At 35.3% G+C, this 21021-nt stretch overlaps 1 protein-coding gene across 6 annotated transcripts in view; it reads right to left on the reverse strand.

Moving 5' to 3' along the window:
• Positions 1-20722, reverse strand: part of ABCA1 (ATP-binding cassette A1) — a 64076-nt gene extending 43354 nt beyond the window's left edge. For 2 of the 6 annotated variants that reach the window (XM_028072263.2, XM_028072254.2), the window contains exons 1-13: positions 20430-20721; positions 19873-19952; positions 19441-19609; positions 15473-15555; positions 14238-14454; positions 12727-12956; positions 12570-12630; positions 12005-12091; positions 7052-7284; positions 6844-6958; positions 6674-6763; positions 4267-4487; positions 4077-4189 (exon numbers count right to left, since the gene is read on the reverse strand). In XM_028072263.2, the coding sequence (XP_027928064.2) occupies positions 4077-4189; positions 4267-4487; positions 6674-6763; positions 6844-6958; positions 7052-7284; positions 12005-12091; positions 12570-12630; positions 12727-12956; positions 14238-14454; positions 15473-15555; positions 19441-19609; positions 19873-19952; positions 20430-20516 (1786 nt within the window). In that variant the 5' untranslated portion in view covers positions 20517-20721. Of the gene's footprint in view, positions 1-4076; positions 4190-4266; positions 4488-6673; positions 6764-6843; positions 6959-7051; positions 7285-9369; positions 9392-12004; positions 12092-12569; positions 12645-12726; positions 12957-14237; positions 14455-15472; positions 15556-19440; positions 19610-19872; positions 19953-20429 lie in introns of those variants that run through there. The other 4 variants (XM_028072268.2, XM_085671713.1, XM_085671714.1 and 1 more) reach the window with 4 other exon arrangements.
• Between the last annotated feature and the right edge of the window lie 299 nt (positions 20723-21021).

The raw sequence follows: 21021 nt of genomic DNA on the forward strand, positions 1-21021 counted from the left end.
ATTAATAGAATGTTGTCCTCTTATCTCAACAATAAGGTTCCTTATTCAATTACTTATCCAAATAATACTCTCTTTTACGTTCCCCCTCATGTGTTTGGTTGTATATGTCTTGTTCAAGATTTATCTTCAAGATTGTCTACCATGTGAAAGTAGTGAAAACTAGGTATAGGGTGTAGAAATACCTCAATCAATTAGATATTATGAATGTTTTTCTACATGGCAATCTAGAGGAATCAACATGGAACAACCACCTAGGTTTGTTGCTAAGGGGGCGTCTGATCTAATTAGTGAATTGCGTCGCTCTCTCTGTCCCAAGCAATCTCCACGCCTTTGGTTTGGAAATACAATGAGGTAGATCATTTTCTTCTCTATTGTCACACATCCCAAGAAAATGTGTACTTAATGTTGTATGTTAACAATATAGTCATAACGGGGAATGATGTTGCTAGATTATCTCATTTAAACAAACACCTAGGTAATAATTTTCAGACCAAGGATTTTGGAAGTTTCATGAGCATAGAAGTAGGCCAATCAAAGGAAGGAGTTATAATTTGTAAAAGGAAATGTGCTCTTGACATCCCAAAAGAGACAAGCATGATTGATCGTAAACTGGTGCATTGTCCCATGGATCCAAATGCGAAATTAATGGGAAAACAAGAACCTTTCTCTGACCCAAAATGATGTAGAAGATTGATTGAAAAACTTATTACTAGACCAGATTTGTCTTTTGCGATGGGATTTGAATCAGTTCCTGTAGAATCCTCATATTGATGATTGCAATTTTGTCATCTCTATTCTTAAATACCTCAAAAAAGGCTTCAGGACATGGATTACTTTATGAGTATAAAGAACATACCTATTGTGATGCTGATTGGGTTGGTTCTCCTGCAGGCAATTGTGTTTTCATTGGAGGAGAAACAATATCTCTTAGAAAAGTAAGAAACAAAATGTTGTTACACAATCAATTAATGAAGCTGAGTATAGGGCAATGACATTCCTTACTTGTGAGCTTATATGGTTAAAAAAATTCCACCAAGAATTAAATTTGTAAGATTCAGCCAATGAATCTCACATCGACTAGAGATAAGGTCGTTTCACAATATATAAGTGGGTGCAATCCTCACCTTACAAACCAGTTTTGTAGGGTTGAGTTAGACTTAAAGCCCACATCTAACACTTCCAATCTAATGTTCCATGAAAGGACTAAACACTTACAAATTGACTGTCACTTTATTTGGAAAAGGTTCTTGTCCGACGAAATTTACACCGAGTTTGTTGGATCAATTGATCAACTAGCATATGTGTTGTTAGTTGAATATTAAATGCAATATTAAAAGTTGTTGGTAGTATATTAAATGTATTATTAGAAGTTATTAGAAGCTCTTAGAAGATTCTAGAGATCTCTTATAATTATTACTTTAAGGTTTGAGCTCTCTATAAATAGAGAAGTTGATGTACTGTTATAGTGAATTAACAAAACAGTAAAATCCTCTTTCTTTCCGATTATTCCTTTCAAGTTGGTATCAGAGCTCCCGATCTAGGGAGTCCTGCTTCCGCATTTCTTCTTTTTCGTCTTAGTTACGGTTCTCACTAATGTTGTCCGAAGTGCAGCCATTTCTTTTAATTATTGGGTTGTCTCAAGTGCCCCAAGTTGTGGTTTTGTCATTGTTGCTACTGCATCACCGTTGTCGTCATCGCTGCTGCATCACTGTTGCCGTTGTCGTCATAACGCAATTATGTTTAATCATCGGTGCGAGAAAGACAAATAGGTCGGGCACTCTCCTCGCAGCGATCTTGTGCTGCCAATGGTTGGCGCTGATCTTAGTAGGACCAGGACGGCGTATTTGACACTTCAATCAAATACCCGCTCAGGATATGAGCGAAAATATACACCTGGATCGGAAGAAGGGGAACAAAATCCTTTTTTGTTTAGCCAATAGGCCCGGCCAGGGAGATCTTTTAATCAGACGTTAGGGTAGGGCACGAAGGGAAGGGTATAATCCGTATTGCTTTCCAGTCTCACCCAAGAGTCCCCGAAAGGGCCAGCTACTTTTAGAATGAGAGAGGCATGGACCAATGCAATGGTGTAAAAAAAAGGCATTTATTTGGTCCAATCCAATCACAGCTTATTCCGCTATCTTGAGATATATCTAAAAGCTATATATAAGGAGAAGTCCCGGTAGAGCTATTTCATGCCCTCTTATATGCTCGCTAACGTTTGTTAGCTCGTTTCCAAGTACAGAAGGCGGAGGATCACAAAAAAATGCAACACAAAAGGGGCGAACCAAGCGCTTGCGCGAAGAAGGAAGAAGCGAATCAAGTAGGGAAGCCAGCCAACCCCTCTCCTTTTATAATGTCGAGCTACTTCATACCTTGTTCTATCATTGTTGTTGTCGCTGTTGTTGCATCACTATTGTTGTCGCTGTTGCATCCTTGCTGTTGTTTCTGCTGCATCGTCGCTGCTATTGTTGTTCCATCACAGCTGTTGTCACATTGCTGCCATCACTGCTGTTGTTAAGCTGTTGTCACGTTGTTGCGTTGTTGTCACTTTCTGTCTTACCTTTCATGTCAACTCCACAAAGCAATGTCGATCTTCCACACTTGCCGAATGACAACCGCCTTAATTGTCGAAATTATCAGATGCACACTAAAGGGTACAAGAAGACTCAATCATATTGAAGGAGAGCCCATTTCCCCAGATAATCCCAATTTTCAGAGTTGGGATAATGATGACTCACAAATCATTACATGGTTATGGGGATCCATGACTACAAAGATAAGTAAAAATTATATGTTCTACTATAGCGCCCACGAAATTTGGGAGGACCTTGCAACTACTTATTCTATGCGACAGGACATCTCTACGTGCTATGAGTTAGAAAGCAAGATCTTTGGTACCAGGCAAGGAACTCTCTATTTCAGAATATTATGGAAAGTTGAAGGGTTCGTGGATTGATTTGGACCAGTATCAAAATTTGAGGCTTGAGAATAGTAAAGATGCTATCACTCTTGCTCAATTTGTTGAACGATCTCGGATATTTAAGTTCTCAAACCTTAAAGTAATAATTACAAGAGATCTCTAGAATCTTCTAAGAGCTTCTAATAACTTCTAATAACTTCTAATAATACATTTAATATACTACGAACAACTTTTAACATTGCATTTAATATTCAACTACCAACACTCCCCCTCAAGCTGGTGAATGGATATCTGTCATTCCCAGCTTGCATGTGAGATTTGAAGTCGCTCAGTGGGAAGACCTTTCGTGAACAGATCTGCTAACTGAAGTCCAGATGGGATGTAGGAAGTAGTGATAAGGCCACTATCCTCACCTTACAAGCCAATGAATCCCACATCGATTAGAGATAAGGTCAATTCACAATATATAAGTGGGTGCAATCCTGACCTTACAAGTCAGTTTTGTGGGGTTGAGTTAGACTTAAAGTCTACTTCTAACACTTCCAATCTAATGTTCCATGAAAGGACTAAACACTTACAGATTGACTGTCACTTTATTTGGGAAAAGTTCTTGTCCGACGAAATTTACACTGAGTTTGTTGGATCAATTGATCAACTAGCATATGTGTAAAAAAAATCCTTAAGGCAATCTCAAATTGAATTTATTTGCTTCAAGATTGGTACATACAATTTGTATACTTCTGATATAATTTTCTTTTATAATTAACAAAGATCAACTGAGTGATAATCAATCTCATAATCTCTTTTTCTCATATTTTAGTCTAACGTGACAAATTACAATGCACAATAAATAAACAATATCCGATAATATCTTGATTAAATCTAGAGTAACTTATATTATCAGTAATCATATCCATTAAGATTAATTTTCATATGCCCTTACTATCTCTTAAAATTAGTTTAGATGTTTTCTAATATTTAATGAATTGTTTGCTCATTCAATAACCATTATGATTCAGCATTATGAATAGGGGTTAATGGTTTATGTTTTGTAACACATACGACAAAGTACATCATGTTCCTGTGTTCTCTCTACCTAAAAGCCTATAATTTCAATGGTAGTTAAGTCAAAGAATAAAAGAGAAACCGCACAGACCTAGGAGCGCAAGAATCTGGTTTTCATACAGTGTCAGCTGTAAAGAGTTAACAGCACAGCAATCTCCTTTCTCTGTAGCGTACACTTTATGTAAATTCCTGATTTGAATGCACCTGAAAATTAATAAAAAATTACAATGAGGCAACGCATCATATAATAAATTGATGCACTTAAACTGTATATCATATACCTGCTATCAAGCTCCTGTTGTTTCATGTCTAAGCTTATTGCTTCAATGGCAGGTCTGGAAGTATATTCCCTTGAAATATTCCCTTCTGACTCAGAAATCTTCCCAGATACTTTAACATTAGAACCCGAGGAACCATGTTTTACAATTTTTTTCTTCCTCCAGAAGTCCCTTTGGAAAATAAAGCTCCATGTGTACCTCCTTCCATACTCCCTCGGAAGAACCTTTAAGATGAAGGGAGTTAAAATGGTTTTACCACTTACAAGACAGTACGGAAAGAGAATTCATGGAAATAAAACAAAAAGAAAATTAAGTATACTTGAAAGGAATAATTTGGAAAAAAGAAGATTCTTATTTCTGTTAATTCCACTTGAAACAGTATGTCTCCAAAAGGAAGGCTAGACCCTATGTTCCTTAACCGGAAGCGTACACCCAAAAACAGCTTTATAGAAGTTGTACACTACCAAAATAAATATAATTTTAACACATCTAATGTGAAGAGACTCCTATGAGAGGACAATTATAAAAAACTACAATGAAAAAGTACACTGACTACCTAAGAGCTAATTTTACCAAAGTAACTAACAACCAGAGAACCATAACTACCTGAGAGCTAATTCTACGAAACTAACTACTTGAGAACTAATTTTAACAGCTAACTACCTAAGAGTTAGTTAACTAACTCAGATAATTTGTTAAACTAACTACTTCAGAGCCAAACTAACACTCGTACAACATCCACACAAGCCATTAAATCACCATAAACAATGAACCACACTGCAATGGGGACCACAATGTTAAAGGGGCACCCCACACTATAGTGTTGTTGACAACCCTTTTCTCACAATGATCCAAGAAGAAATGCTTGAATAATATCAGTTCTTTATTCATGATTAAGTTTTGCAGATTCTGTTATTGATAATTCAGTTACCCTTTTATGGTAGTTAGACATTTTGTGGGTTAGATGGACACTCGGCACTACTAGTGTTGTTGACAGCCCCTTTCTCACAATGGTTGATGAACAAATGCATGAGTTATTTCTTCATGATTAAGTTCTGCAATTTCTGTTGTAAATAACTCAGCTATACTGGTGTGTTAGTTAGATAATCTGTGGAATGTTAACTAACTGCTTGTTATTGTAAAACAAACAGTAATGTTATATTGTAATGAATAGATGTGAGAAATAAAATTTCAGATTCAGTACTCATATTCCCTGTTCTCTCCCTTTTCTTCTCTGTTTCTGTAAGAGTGTTTGGTTTGTATTCTAACAATTTCTTCCTCCGTTCCCATGTGGTGGTCTTAATGAGTCTTGTGCTTTATTACCACCTTCATCCTCCTATATGGTTGACAGACCTTGGGCGAGAGATAGTTTCTTAGATATACAATAAGAAAAAGATGAAGTTTGAAAATACATTTGGATTATGAATCACTGCTGAAAGAGCAACAGAGTTTTGAGTTTTGCTAGAGCATGAGATTAAATTCACGGGAGCACATGCTTCCTAAATTTTTTGGGGACTAAATATAATCTCTTGGTGGTCCAAGTAACCATATTTGGTGCCCAAATCCAGCACAGAGGAAAAATACTGTGTGGACTCAGTCCCTTTGTGCTGAACTGTGTCTTAGTTTCCACTCGTACCATCAATTACTATGCCAACCATACAATATCTTTTTTGTTAGAATAAAGGAGTTGACCAACACCATCATCATTTAAACTTCAGATAGCATATTTCTCAACCAAATCTCCATCCCAGCGAAGAATTCAACATTGAGAGACAAATACAATGCATTCTTTTCAACAACACTTGAGTTTGCAGGAGATGCCAGATGAATATCTTTAGTTGCTACAACATTGTATTAGGTTGACCATTGGTCAACATCGCTAGTACTCAGTTTTTCGTGGTTCATTAGTTTTGCTAGTCTTCAACAGCGGTCACAGTAGTTGTCAGCTTTAAGAGATCGAGGAGCTTGCTGAGTAAGCCACTGTCTCCATAAATAGGGGCTATTGTACTGATATAATTATTACTGTTCTAAGCAATGAAATAAGATCCAAATTACGTCACTCTGACACCTAAATAATAACTGAAAAATCAAAACTTCAACTATTTGTCATTCAGGAAGAGAACTATTTAGAGGCATTAGATTATGAAGTGTTCAATACATAAAAACCATGGACCATTCTTCTTTCGTAAGTTCCATGACACATAGCTATTACATAAACTAATACATCAGTAAATCGGTACAGCTTCATTTTATCTGGTAAGAAGCAATGGATTGAAAGGAGTTCCTCTAGACAGATGCAGGCTTCCAGCAAGCAGGTAAGGAAAACTCCTAGAGTGGTCCCCTTCCATTCTATTCCTATTACTTGAATAGTTAAATTAGAGGATATATATTCACACAACCAAAGACATACCTTGTCAAAATAAAGTCCAATCGCACAATATAGCAGTGTATCGAGTATCATCATCAGAAGACATGCAAGAAAGTTCACTCCAGATGATTCCTGAATGATAAATATCTCAGAAATTTGGTGTAAAAAGCATGGGTTAAAATAGTAATGTTAACAACCACTCAAAAACTCACCCTCCATATGTTGCTCCAACGAAGTCCAACATGTGCACGCTCATAATCGGCAAAGTTGATCGAACCCAAAGCAAAGGCAGTAGGTGAAAGCAAAGAAGCAATAACCTTCAAGATTCTAAAGGTGGACAACCTCAATGAATAAAATATAGACTAATATATGAAAAATTCAACTACAAAAGTAACAGTTATTTAAAGGACAAGCACTCACATTGAAACTCCCTCGTCATTTACTGTGTAATATGGGAAAAAGGCTCCAAGAAAAGATAGAGTTCCAACAGCTACAGCTGTTTTAGCCCGTTTGAAAAATGTTGATATAAGGAATGAGAGCATGATTGCACTTAGCCCAAAAACAAAAAAGTATGCAAACACCAGTGTCTTATCACTATACTTGAATAAATTATACATGGTGCAAGCTGTAAGGATTCCAGAAGAAATTGCAAACTGCAAACATCAAATATAAAAAGATGAGAAAATAATAATTTCATGATCTAGGAATGGTTAGAATCAACTCATCACAGCATAGTCATACAATTATTTCCTACTGGCAACACAATTTAAGGTAAGAAAAGAAATAAATTGAGTTGCAACCAAGGTTGTCAAACTAGAGAATTTACATAAACTCATGGAAGTTCGGGTTATCGTAAATTCGTGGGAGCTTCAACTTTACATAAAATCGTGGGAACTTCGAGTTAACTTCATATAGAAGATATTAGAATGCCTATAAATGACATAATAATTTAATATTATATGATGTTATAAATATTTTTTTATATTTTTTACTGAATTATTATTATTTATTATCTTATTATATATTTTTAAATATTTTTTCTAATATTGTAATACTTTTATTATAAATCTAATTCACAAAAAAGAATTGTTGAACTTAAAGTGGAGGCCTCAACACTTCAACATAGTAAGAGGGAGGCCCAATAGTCCAACATAGTAAAAGTGGATTAAAAATGAAAGAGCTAAAACCCAAATATGTTGTGTCTTCGGCCCTAAACCTAAAGTGGAGGAAGGCAATGAGAGGAGTAAGATGGCAAAGGGTGGAGGAGAACCAAGAAACACAAAAAGGAGTGGAGTGGTGCAAAGAAGACACCAAGAGAGATTTGTTGGTGCAACAAGCGAATGTAACATCAACAACAAAACCCCCAGATTCTTGAAAGAGAGAACCAATGAACCATGAAATTGTCCCCTAGGTGTGTTTTGAATATATCTTGACCTAGAAACAAACATAATAGGTCACTTTTGGCTACTTTCTAATGTCTAATTGAGCTCGCTAAATTGCCTCTAAACTCACAGTTTTACACAGGTTTGCTTGAGTTTACACAAGTGTTAAAAGTAGACTTTAAGCCTAATTTAACCCCACAAAACCCGCTTGTAAGGTGAGGTTTGCACCCCACTTATACATTATGAAATCGTCTTATCTCTAGTAGATGTGGGACTTTCAACACACACCCCTCACGCCGAGATATATACATCTCGTGTGTGGGACTAGAAATGGGTAGTCTAGTAGCGGCCCGATAGCAAGTGGAACAATATATCCAAGAAATCTCGCTAGGATAAGCTTTTAACTATGACTATGATACCATGTTAGAAGTGGACTTTAAGTCTAACTCAACCCCACAAAACCTGCTTGTAAGGTGAAGTTGTACCCCATTTATATACTATGAAATTACCTTATCTCTAGTCAATGTAGGACTTCCAACAATAAACCTACTAAAAAACGATTCTACATGCATGTTGACCAGGTTTAAATGGGTGGAAACACAAACACGTCCGAGTTTACGACTTGACTTGCAATTTTGGTAACCATGTTCACAACACAAATTAATACATCAATTTGCATTGTCGTAAATTTATATCCCACCAGCAATGAAGGCAATAAATCAATAACGTATTACATTTTCTAGAAGCAATAAATCAATCCTCAAGATTCATTACAATTTATTACAATTAGGGAGATCCCCGAAAAAAATTATGAACAAAAAATAATTAGAATGTGAAAATTAATATAGAAATATACAAACTTAAGGTTGTGTTTGGATCGGGAATTTTAAAATTTCGTCTTGGGAAGTGTAATTTAATTTCTACTATATCCAAAAAAAATCCAAATATACATTTAAAATTGAAATTTTAATATCAAACATTAGACCATTTTAAATCTTTACATAAAATAATGAGAAAAAAAAAATATGAAGAATTTTTTGTAGAATTTGATATTCTACAATCTTAAATAATAAAATATCCTTGACCATTTCCAACATATATTTGAGTTAATAGAAGCAAAAAGGAGGAAGAACCAGGTCCGTAAATATGCAAACCTTGACCATTAGGAATAAAAATTTTATATGGTCCCTCAAATGACCAAGTTGACATATTTGTGACACTCCACACTAACATAAAACGAATCACAAAAATCAGAAATCCATGGAGAATTGACACCACCTTGAGAAGATGTGTTGGTTGGTAAGCATATTGGGAGTGACAGCATGAGTATATGGATTTAAATAAGGATTGACCTACGTGTTAGCAGTTCTTTGAGAAGGAGTGAACTGGACAGGTTGCACTATGGAAGGATCATAGTAAAGAAGAGACTCGTGTGGTTGATAAGTGGCACCAATCCTATAGAAGCAATTGAAGATGACCATACTTCAAACAAATTTGGCATTGAAAATTAGAAAAGCGTCCAGTACAGCTTCAACCACACCCTTGAAGGCCATTGATGGTGCTGCCACAGATTCTCTGCTCTAGACACCACCACCTTCGCCACAGTTGTCACCAGCACGAGCATGGTCATAAGTAGGACTAGATCCAAGATTATGGGAGTTGGAGGATACGTATCCCTGGGTATAGTGAAGAGCAGTTAAATCAAAGAGTACAGGATTCATGAGTAAGAAGAAGAAGCACCTCCACTTCAGCGACAGAGAGAGTATCAAACTTGTTTTCAATAACAGGAATTACTAGTGCATACTATGTTGGTAAAACTTTACAGATGGCATCAACATGTGCTTCAAGCGGAAGATTGTTACCCACAGTTGTCACCAAAGTGATAAGGATGGCATCAACTTTAAGGATGGCATCAACATGTGCTTTAAGCGGAAGAGTGTTACCCACACCATCAACGGCCATTGATGGTGCTGCCACAGCCTCTCTGCTCTAGACATCACCACCTTCGCCACAGTTGCACCAGCACGAGCATGGTCATTAGTAGGACTAGATCCAAGATTACGGGAGTTGGAGGGTACATATCCCTGCGTATAGTGAAGAGCAGTTAAATCAGAGAGTACAGGACTCATGAGTAGGAAGAAGCACCTCCACTTCAGCGACAGAGAGAGTATCAAACTTGTTTTCAATAACAGAAATTACTGGTGCATACTCTTGTGGTAAAACTTTAACGATGGCATCAAAATGTGCTTCAAGCGGAAGAGTGTTAGCAACATATGCAAGCTCATCTTTGATTTGAGTCAAAAACTATCACATAGTCTTACTGTCAGCAGATACATAACGAAGATCACTATAAGGATGATGAGCACGTGCTTTCTTCTGAAGTTGAAAATACTCATGAACCAATAATGAAAGAGAGACTTCACTTCAATAACGTTCATTGAAACCAAGTAAGAAACATTTGATCCTGAACTTCCCAAGCTTCATATGCAGGACTCACACAATCAACATCGTGATCTTGATCAAAGCATACGAGAGGAATAGTAGGATTAACAATGTGATTAAAGGCGATGTGATTTAATAATGAGCTCAGTTTGTTGACACCAACAAAGATAGTTGGAGCCATCAAGTTTTTAAGCAAGGGAAGTGGGAAACTAAGGAGCGAAAGTATTGGGATTAGTGGCAACCATGTAGAAAAAAGAAATTAAAGATCACCACTAGAATGGAAGACTCCATATAGCATCGTAGAGAAAAGAGAAACGGATATAATATTTTATTATTTATATGATGTTTAGAGCTGAATGCAAAGGAGCATTTATAGTAGCTAGCCTTGAAAGCAAAAAAGAATGAAAAACCAAAAAACAGATTCACCAAAAAGCTCAGCAGGAAAAAACAAACTAGAGGGAAACTAGTAACAAAAACATATAAAAAGGGAAAAGAAAACCTTTTACATTCTTTACTCTAATATATCGTAATATCACGTAAAATATAATTCACAAAATAACAGCAATCCTCAACATTACAAGGACATGACCAAATCTTCATTAGTCATGGGTAAGGTCTGACCATCTCTATCACTAGTTTATCTAATTTCCAGTCACCCTATACTATCCAACTTTTTTCTTCATAATAAAAAATCTCATTGGCGTAAAAAAAGTGTGTTCATGACGATCATGTCTATTTTTAATTTAATGCTAATAACTGCTTCGTTTTCGGATCTTTGGCTTACTTTATCAAGGTCTTCCAAAGAGTCTAATTCTCAGTCCCTGGAGCAATCAATGGTTTAAAATGGAGCTTGTTTGGAAAGTTCAGATCTACTCCTCTGCCGTTTGGATTTATAGATAATCCTACGTATCTTTATTTGTACTCAGCAAGCAATCAAGTATAGTATTGTAAACTTACTAGTTTATGTTGATGGCATAATCACAGAAAGTTCCCAGGCACTTATGTAGCAAATTGTCAATATCTTTCCATACACTATTCCTTTGTTTTTTTTTTTTTTTTGAGTTGACAGTGTCTAGGTTGTATAAACTTCTCAACAAGCACTTGTGGTATTAAAAGAAAAAAAGGGTGGTAAATTGAATATAACAATTATTGGTTGAAAAAAAAATTGAAGGGGATGGGACCACAATTTCTCCACTCAATTTTGACTCCTCCACCTCCCACCCATTCACAGGCAGAAAAATTGGGGGAATTTGAGGGATAGAGAAATTTTTATACTAATTAACTATCCTTAACTAATGGCTTTATTTATCTATTTAAGTGTATAAAAGTTCAACATCCTATTTCCCTCCCCTCCCTTTGTGAACTCAACAAGGTGTCCTCTCATTTCATTCCCCTTCTTTAAAACCAAACAATGCATTAGGGTAGAGTAGCTTTCAAGTTTCATTCTTGAATTGGAAAGCCCAATTCATTCATCCTGATAATGAGCAAAATTGTAAACATTGAAAAAGAAAAGAAAGTCCTATAGCATATGGAAAAAGAATAAATGTACCTGCAATGCATATGTGATAAACCAAGAAAGATGAAATATACCATCTTTCAGGCCCATCATATACAGTCCTTCTTTAATCTTCTGTTCCTGAAATATTACATCAATAAATTGAGAGATAAAAACAAATAAGAGATGATGGCTCTAAATAACTGACAAATTATTAGAAATAATACTAAAAAATAAAAAAGGGAGGATAATAAAGGGCCTTAGAATTCTTTGTGGAAATCTAGTGAAAGAGGATTTGCCCAACTCTTATAATTATAAAGAGTATTCTAGGCATATTCTTATCCACTGTAGGATATCTTAACAAACATTTCTTAATCCTAGAAGTGGACTTCTAGTGCATTAAATTTGCAAGACTGCACATCTGCTATTAGCACAAACTAAGATAGGATAGGCCACTGTATCATATTATGAAAAACAAACTAGGCCTAACGCATTTCCAAAATCTAGCTCTAGGGAAGAGGATTTTCCAAATCTTAAAAGAGATATTCTTGCCATTTTGTGGGACATTTAACAAAGAACATATGTAAACCAAAAAGCACTACTAACAAAATAATCAAACCTTTTCAAACACGGAATAACTGATTAGGCGAGAAATTGGATAGAGAAACCCCAATAAGTACCTACACATAAAAGTCTTCATTAAAAATAATAGCTTGTTTGAGATATAATCTAATAATATTCTAAACATGATATAAAAGTTTCCAAGACAAGCTTACAATATTCCCATTACTTTCTTTATGATTGACTGAAACTGGTCGTCAGTATACTCTCGCGTGGGAAATGGAACAATTCGTATGTGAGCAGGGTTAAACTGAGTCCATGGATTTTTTAAAGAGAAATTAGAGTTATTGAAGCCTGGAAGAGGAAGGTCCAGACTTTCAGCATTCAAATTTAAGTCAGACTGCTGCGCTATTAATATTATGAACGAATCAACCATTTGCTGGAGCTACAGAACCAAAACATATAAATGCATTAATAATGTAATAAAGTATAGATATCAAATTCACAAATAGCAGCGATGAAGATGTAAATTTATAACATAGGAAAGCAAGGAAGGACAGAAGAAAGCAAGACTCCCTCATTCCCACCAGTTGAATCAGCCCAAGGCCTTTCTGTCTAAGGCAAACTATACCATTTCTAGCTTTGCATCCTCAATTGCTCCTTATATACTGAATTAATACTCCACATTAAGGACCCAACCCACAATTCTTCATCCCCACTAAATGTGGGTATGTTTAGCCTCCTCCATCATTGTTGCAGTTGATGCAAGTTCAATCCAAGTTTTCACCTGTACCCCACAAATTCATCTCCTGTAAATGCAGAATCTCTAGAGCCACCTTGTATACATGTATTCATTTTCTGCATCAACTGCACCATCATTGCTTCAACTCTCCTAAGTGCCTCATGATCAAAACGTTAGATTAAACTCAGATTTCCAAGGCCCTCTCTCCATAGTTTTGATCCTCCCTTTCATTTCCTTCCCACAATCAAATTTGTATTTTTGCGTATTAGCTAGGGTGAGAATTACCAAATGCGACATTCCAAAACAGATGGATAGTTTTTCCTTAATTTGAATTGCCTAACTACAACTACTAAATTATTTTTTTTTTATCAGCACTATTTAATTATAAATATGGGTTTAGGTCTAACTCAATGCTCCAAAACCATCTTCTAAGGTGAAGGTTGGCCCCATTTGTATAATCTATTTAAGTCATATTTGTATAAAGATCTCCAACAAACACTCTTCAAGTCAATGAATACACATTTCGAACGTGCAACTAGACATTTTAAATGTGTGACTAGACACTTCGAACTTGCAGCTAGACATTAGTGGGTGATAGACAGCAACTTAATAGCAACTAGCACAATAGGCCAATAACCATCACTAGGATAGATTATAATACCATGTTAGAATTAGACTTAACTTAATCCTACAAAACCAACTAGTAAAACGAGGGTTATCCCTTGCCTATACACTTTATTAAATCATATTTGCAGTAGATGTGAGATCTCCAACACTGAGTAATTTTGTCACAATGACTCATAGGCATAATTCCCATCTAGGTTCCTATTCCTTTTACAACACATTTTAGTAATTGGGTTCCTCGTCCCAACACAAGAAATATTACACTTTCCAAGTTCCAACTACCACAATATATAGACACAAAAAATAGGTCAGAAAGAGACAAGAACAAATAAGAAATTGAATGAGAATAAAGCAACATACAGTCAAAAACCCACTGATGCTGTATTGCATTGTCGGTATAGCACTAACACCGAGTTCCAAGTCATTAAGAAAAGGACCATTGGTATCCATTATTGTTGTAACATCAGGAAAACCAGAGAAAGCCCATGTATGATTGAGGCGTATGCTATAATCAAATGATTGAGGGCCTTGTTCATAAAACACGATTGCTCCTTTAATTTTTGGAGTTGAACAATTCCTAAATGGGTAGAAGAGAAACAAAGAAAAGTAATCAGTTAAACAACCATATGAATAAATGCATCATTTTCATCTATCATGTCACTGGCTAATTAAATTACAGTAAAGACATCACTAAAGCTAAAAAAATGATATAATCTACAGTAGTCATGAATAATTTCAATTTTTAACAGAAATATGTATATACGAGAAAAAGAAAGCAACTATAATAGGGGAGAAAAGAGGGTGGAAAACAGTGACTAATTTTTATTCCACGTGAAAAATATATAACAAGAGATATGCATCATGATCACCCAACATAGACATCTATGTATTCATTCAACATAGTAAAATAGAAGCAACCACAAATTAGTACACTAAACTAAAAATCCAAATTTCAACTAATAGCGGAAGCTTTATTCATTTGATAGGAGAGATTATTTGCAAGAAAAAAAACACACAAGAATCCAAACTGATGATACCCCAGAATACTAATAACAAAATATATAATCTATGAAGCAACTTAAATCTCAATATCGAAGAACTAAGTATGTAGATAAGGTAGAGAACATGAAGAAGAAAAATTATACAGCAGCACAGTAGAGCAATTGGGAAAAAGAGACAGAAGAGAGTAAGTATTATTGTGCAGCTATCCAAGGAGACTGTCTCCTTACAACCGAGTTAAGTCAATAAGAATAAAACCTAAATTGCTATCCACAAATGCAGCATTCCCAAATGCATATAAATAAGATACTACCCAGACTATTAATATATTAATGGCCCTAATAATAGCCAGCCTGTCATTTCTTTCTCCCTGCATACACCTGCCACTCCATTTCCTGGGCTGGACCTCTCTCAGCTATGCCTACACCACTAACAAGATATCTCAAAAATTTCCTACATTGGTTTGTTAGTATCCTTCCTCCCTTCTGGTATGTAACAAGAAATGTTTTATTTACCTTGTACCCACTGCAACATATATAAAAAAACAACATATCACTCCAGCAGGTTTTATTGCCAAAATAGCAAAAGGAATTTACCTTGCTTGATTGCAGGTGCCATAAGCATCAGAGCGGATGTAGGTTTCCAACTCTACCTCATCTTTGTATACTCTACTAACATGCTGCATAAAGGTATCAAATTTTAGTTGACTTGAGTCAAAGAACAGAGAATATACTTATCTGCTTAATGTAAAAATTCAGAGAGAAATAAAAAAAAGTAAGAGAATTTGTTTGATGATGCATTTAGTTACAAGAAGATACACCAAAATAAAGGGGAATGAATTAATTTACCAAGGTAAATTAGCAGCAAAGAAATAAAGGTACGACTTAATTATATTTAGTAGGACAATACTTCTGTATAAAGGCATTGGGAATTTGTAAGGGCTGGTTTGATGCTCTGAGAAGCCTTTCTAAGAAAATAGCAGTCACTAGTTAACATTTTTTATACACTAGTTAACTTGTTTTAAATACCAAGATTACTATTTTTACAATAAGATACAGAGATGCACATCTTTTTTTTAAATTTGTGATTTGATCCGTACCAGATAAGTTAACAAAAAATTATAAAGAATTTTGTATAGGTCCAACATAGTAGTGAAGATTGAGACATTGATCTTTTCTCATTAAATCATAACTACTCCAATTGCTATCAAAACATGAGGAATGATATGGCTTCACAAGAGGGATAGAAGATCCATGCATCAACCACCATGTTGTTAAATAACTGAGACAGTGCCACCATCATGCGATATCTTGGCTCTTTGGACCCTTAAGCCATTCACCATCCGTTATTTGCCCTTACATGGCATTGTCCACCATGGAACTCAAGATTCCATGGCACCCATGGCAAAACTCCCCACTTTTTGCTATTCTGTACCCATTTCTTTCTTTTGCTGCGTATTCTCAATCTGTTGTTATTCATTTCTTCCGATGTTTCTCACCTCTCTTCTTTTATTTTCTCTGTTGTTATTCTCAATGTGGCTATTCTGGTTCTTCATTTGTTCAACGTACGCTTTGTTTTCCAAAAATTTCAGAATTTAGTACTGTATTTTAAATTTTCAGAATCATGTTGTCACCAATCATTTTTCACTTATAGGACAATGTCAAGCACCCAAAATCAAATTCTTTTGCAATTAGTGATTTTTCTTGGATTTTAGTGTTATTTTTAACTTATTTATGCTATTTTTAAATTACTTTTGCAGTTTTTTAGTTTTTACACATACATATTTTTACCGCCTGCCACAGTTTTCACCATGGGACGCTATGCTATCAACCATATGTACATGGCAGCTTTTTGACAAACCACTATAGACCACCTTTCAAGATTAATAACCTTGACTACCCACTGACTTTGGGACCTAATACCCATCTATACTCAATTGAATCAAAAAAAACAAAGTCAGCTGCACAAGATGAGAAATTAGAGAATTCTTTATATACTTTTTTCTTCTCAGCTTGTGGAAAATATCTCTCTTAAAAAATATTATAAAAAACACTTTTCATTTACATACCCAGAAGAATTCAAGCCGTATCCCAATTGTATTCTAACAAAATAGAAAATATATAAAAAAGTTGGATACTTTTCATATATGTATCCTGAAATATTCTCAATGTGACGTAGGTGTGACACCAATACTTTACAATTTTTGACGTAAATTGTATTTTATCATAGATCTTCCTCATAATCTCTCAACTTCAATCTTATAATTATTTTTCTTAGAAGCCATTATTATGAGCTTAAATCAAAATGCACTTAAATATCCTTGTTGGAAAATACTTCCTCATGGAATTTCATGTTCCAAAATACTAGTGAAGGCAACTAAGCAGTCCATTGCTCTTACAAGTGACAAAAAGAAAGATATAAAAGGAACATCACGCACAGATAGAATGGTAAAGAAGCCAAAGTAATATCAATTAAAGTCTGATAATTTGAAATAACATTTGCAATGGATGAAAGACCCATTGACTAAAACAAGAACCAAAAAGAATTAAAAAGGTTTATCAAATACTCGTCATGAAGATGAAAACTAAAGATGAAGAGCACAATGAGTTCAGCTTCCAGGGCAGTGCCAGCCACCACCAATTTCTCCAAGTTTCATATCATGAATCATCTTCATCACAGAAATTTCGAAACTGTTCTGTTTTCTTTCTCCCGTTTTCAAACATGGAGGATAACTTCATACGCCCCTGGAAATGTCTTGCCCCTTCCTTGGAACAACCATCATTGATTCCAAAGCCAACTATGTATTTCCTTCAAGCTTTGGCAAATGGAGCTGTTTATCTGTCATTATCCCAGTTACCTACACTGTGTAGGAAAGGGGATCGTTTGGCTATTGCAATTCCTGAAGATCCTTACAAAGAAGGTTTCCCATGATGTAAACGTGTTGTTAGTTGAATATTAAATGTAATATTAAAAGTTGTTGGTAGTATATTAAATGTATTATTAGAAGTTATTAGAAGCTCTTAGAAGATTCTAGAGATCTCTTGTAATTATTACTTTAAGGTTTGAGATCTCTATAAATAGAGAAGTTGATGTACTGTTTTTTGTGAATTAACAAAACAGTAAAATCCTCTTTCTTTCAGATTATTCCTTTCAAGTTAGTTCTTTTGAAGCGGGGTCTTTTGAATCTCTTGAGTCATTTTTTGTACCTTCCAGAGAGGAACTATCTCATTCTGATAATACTCTCTGTTTTGTTAATTCACAAAAAACAGTACATCAACTTCTCTATTTACAGAGATCTCAAACCTTAAAGTAATATGTCTTAGCCCACTTCCACAAACATATCTTTTTGAATGTGCCTGCTCCATTTCCACATAAACGTTACTCCTCACAAAATACCAAATGTGAAAAATATTCAAAATTACAAGAGATCTCTAGAATCTTCTAAGAGCTTCTAATAACTTCTAATAATACATTTAATATACTTTTAATATTGCATTTAATATTCAACTAACAACAAAACGGATACTTACTATTTTAACTCAAACCACATTATTTGAATTCCCAAAGCACCTAACCCAAATGAGATTGGAAATTTTCATCCCATTGCTTTAGCTAATTTCAAATACTGTCATGTTTTAGCTGACATCCGGAACAGTACAAATAGGATCAAGTTTGATAATTTGATCATGCCATATCAGCATATTAAAAACAGGATATTTTTTGCAGTTAATGGAAGTATGAACTCTCTTATGTCTGAATTAAAAGTTTCAAAAGCTTTTGCTGTTACTTGCAGGTCAAGAATACAGAAAATATCACTCAAGTTATCGAATATCCTCCAATTTATGGATCGGTTAACTGCAACACTGATGGCACCTTCTTAAAGCAAGGGAACTTATCAGCTTGCGGTTGTGTTTTGAGGAACTCTAACGTTGAGAATATGGGATGCTTTTCTATTCCTCTTCTGGTTGGCAATAATTTTGAAGTTGTCAGACTGAAATAGACTCTTTACGCGTTGTACATTTTTAAAATGACAATATGTTAGTTCCTTGTAGATTTCTATGACTTATCACTTAGCTTCTCACATATTTCTTGAGTATAGTGTCAATAGCCTTCTTTAAAATAAAAAACAAAAAACAGCCAGAATTTTTAAGGTGATCTATTAGTTTCTATGTTTGTGTCACAAAGACTATCAAATACCACCACCAAAATAGGCTATGTACTAAGATATAGGCTACAATATATCATATTTCGTCTTAAAACCAATTGTCATTAAGCAAAGTTACCAATAAATATATAAGTTGTGCTCCAAAAATTGAGGAAAGCAATGTGAGACTTCCCAACAAAGAACGAAGGCTGAAAAAATATCCAAAACTGGGGTTTAAGTGTGCAATTATACATGACACAAGGAGAACTGCATTCAAGCACTCAACCATAGCAAAGCTTAAGCTTGGAAGAGGGTACATTTCATCAAATGGAGGAATCAAAGCAAAATACTTCCCCTTCATATGAGGGGCAAATTAAGCCTAGAAAATCAGAAACTATTACACAGTGAATGAATGGGTACCTTCAAGAGTGGAAATTTTATTGACACTACGTCTATCAACAGCTTCGTCTCATCAGTATCTGGCGCAAAAGCTAAATACTCTCCCTTATCCAACAAGGATTGCAAAACCATTGGAAAGTTGGGTGATATGTCTTTGCCCACTTCCACAAACATATCTTTTTGAATGTGCCTGCTCCATTTCCACATAAACGTTACTCCTCACAAAATACTAAATGTGAAAAATATTCAAAATTTCCCTCCATATAGACCAGTTTCCGAAAATCATTTCCATTCACTTTTACTTAATCAATAAACGAATATTGAAAACAAAATTCGAAATGAGTATTAGAAAACAAATTAAAACCTTCTACGGTCCTCCATACAACACAGGGACAGAGAAATAATTAAAACACACTCACACGGTAACAATGAGCAATGAACAAGAACACTCACGGTTGAGCAGGATGAATTTGTGTATCCTCTTTCGTCCTTACCGCGACTAACAGCAATAATACAATCGTAGGGAGCAAAATCTGCCACGGATTGAGCGATATGGATAAGAATTCCGGTGTTCATCAGATTGAAATGCACTTGAAAGAAAAACCGACAAAAAAACACACACTAAATCCTAAACACGTCTTTAAAACAATATGTAAATGCGTATATATACCATAAAAGAAACATTACACTGCATTACATAACCGGAAAAATAATCAATAACGTTTATCAAAGCCAAGAAAAAGTCAACCATTAAAAGAAACTAATAAAAGCCTAAAAATCAAGAAAACATCATCACGCACAAGAAACCAAACGCACGGAATCGTTCAAATTAAGCAAAGGATCAAAGTCCTAAAACAGATAGAATGCGTTTGTGCGTGTAAGGAATAAGTGTGTGTGTGTGTGAGAGAGAGAGTGAGAGAGAGAAAGAGAGAGAAAGAAAGAAAGAAAGAAAGAAACATGCAAAGGAAAGAGAAAGTTGAAAGTGAGAAGAAGAGAATGCAAGAAAGAACCTCGGCGGCAGTGACGAAAGGATGACGAATTTTGAGGAGGCAGTTCTTGCGGAGCATGACCTTCAACTGCCTCCACGCAGCTCCCATGGCTGCGAAACCCTAGACGAAGAAGCGACGCGGTTGTGGTTGAGAGAGAAAGAGATCAAAAAACCAAAGAACGAAGGAAGAAGAAGAAGTGTGCAGTGTTAGTACTCTCCACGTTCAACTCTCTCTCCCCCGTAATTTGGCTATAGTGGGTGAAGGTGGAGGCTTAAACGGACAATACCAAGACCCACCAGCGTCTCTTTCTTTTTTTCCTTTCTTTTTAAACTATGTAATTAATTACTATTATTCCGCGCCTGCTTGCGAAAAGTGCAAGGAAACCAAACAAAATATCGGATAAGTGTGAGAATATTTATTTATTTATTTTCGAAATAATGGAGGAAACTAATTAATTAATTGAAGTGTTCTGAGCAGGAGTGGGGTCTGTTACTAGCCTCGAATTTGTCATGCCAGGGTTTAGTTGAGATTTGGCGCGCCGGTCTCGTCATCTTCTCGCGAGAAAAAAAAAACGAACGAAAGAATGCAAACGGTATTATCTTGACAAAGTCAG

The sequence above is a fragment of the Vigna unguiculata genome, chromosome 1 (genome assembly GCF_037176805.1).
Source record: "Vigna unguiculata cultivar grain cowpea cultivar isolate G323 ecotype 2 chromosome 1, ASM3717680v1, whole genome shotgun sequence".
Classification (NCBI taxonomy): Eukaryota; Viridiplantae; Streptophyta; class Magnoliopsida; order Fabales; family Fabaceae; genus Vigna; species Vigna unguiculata.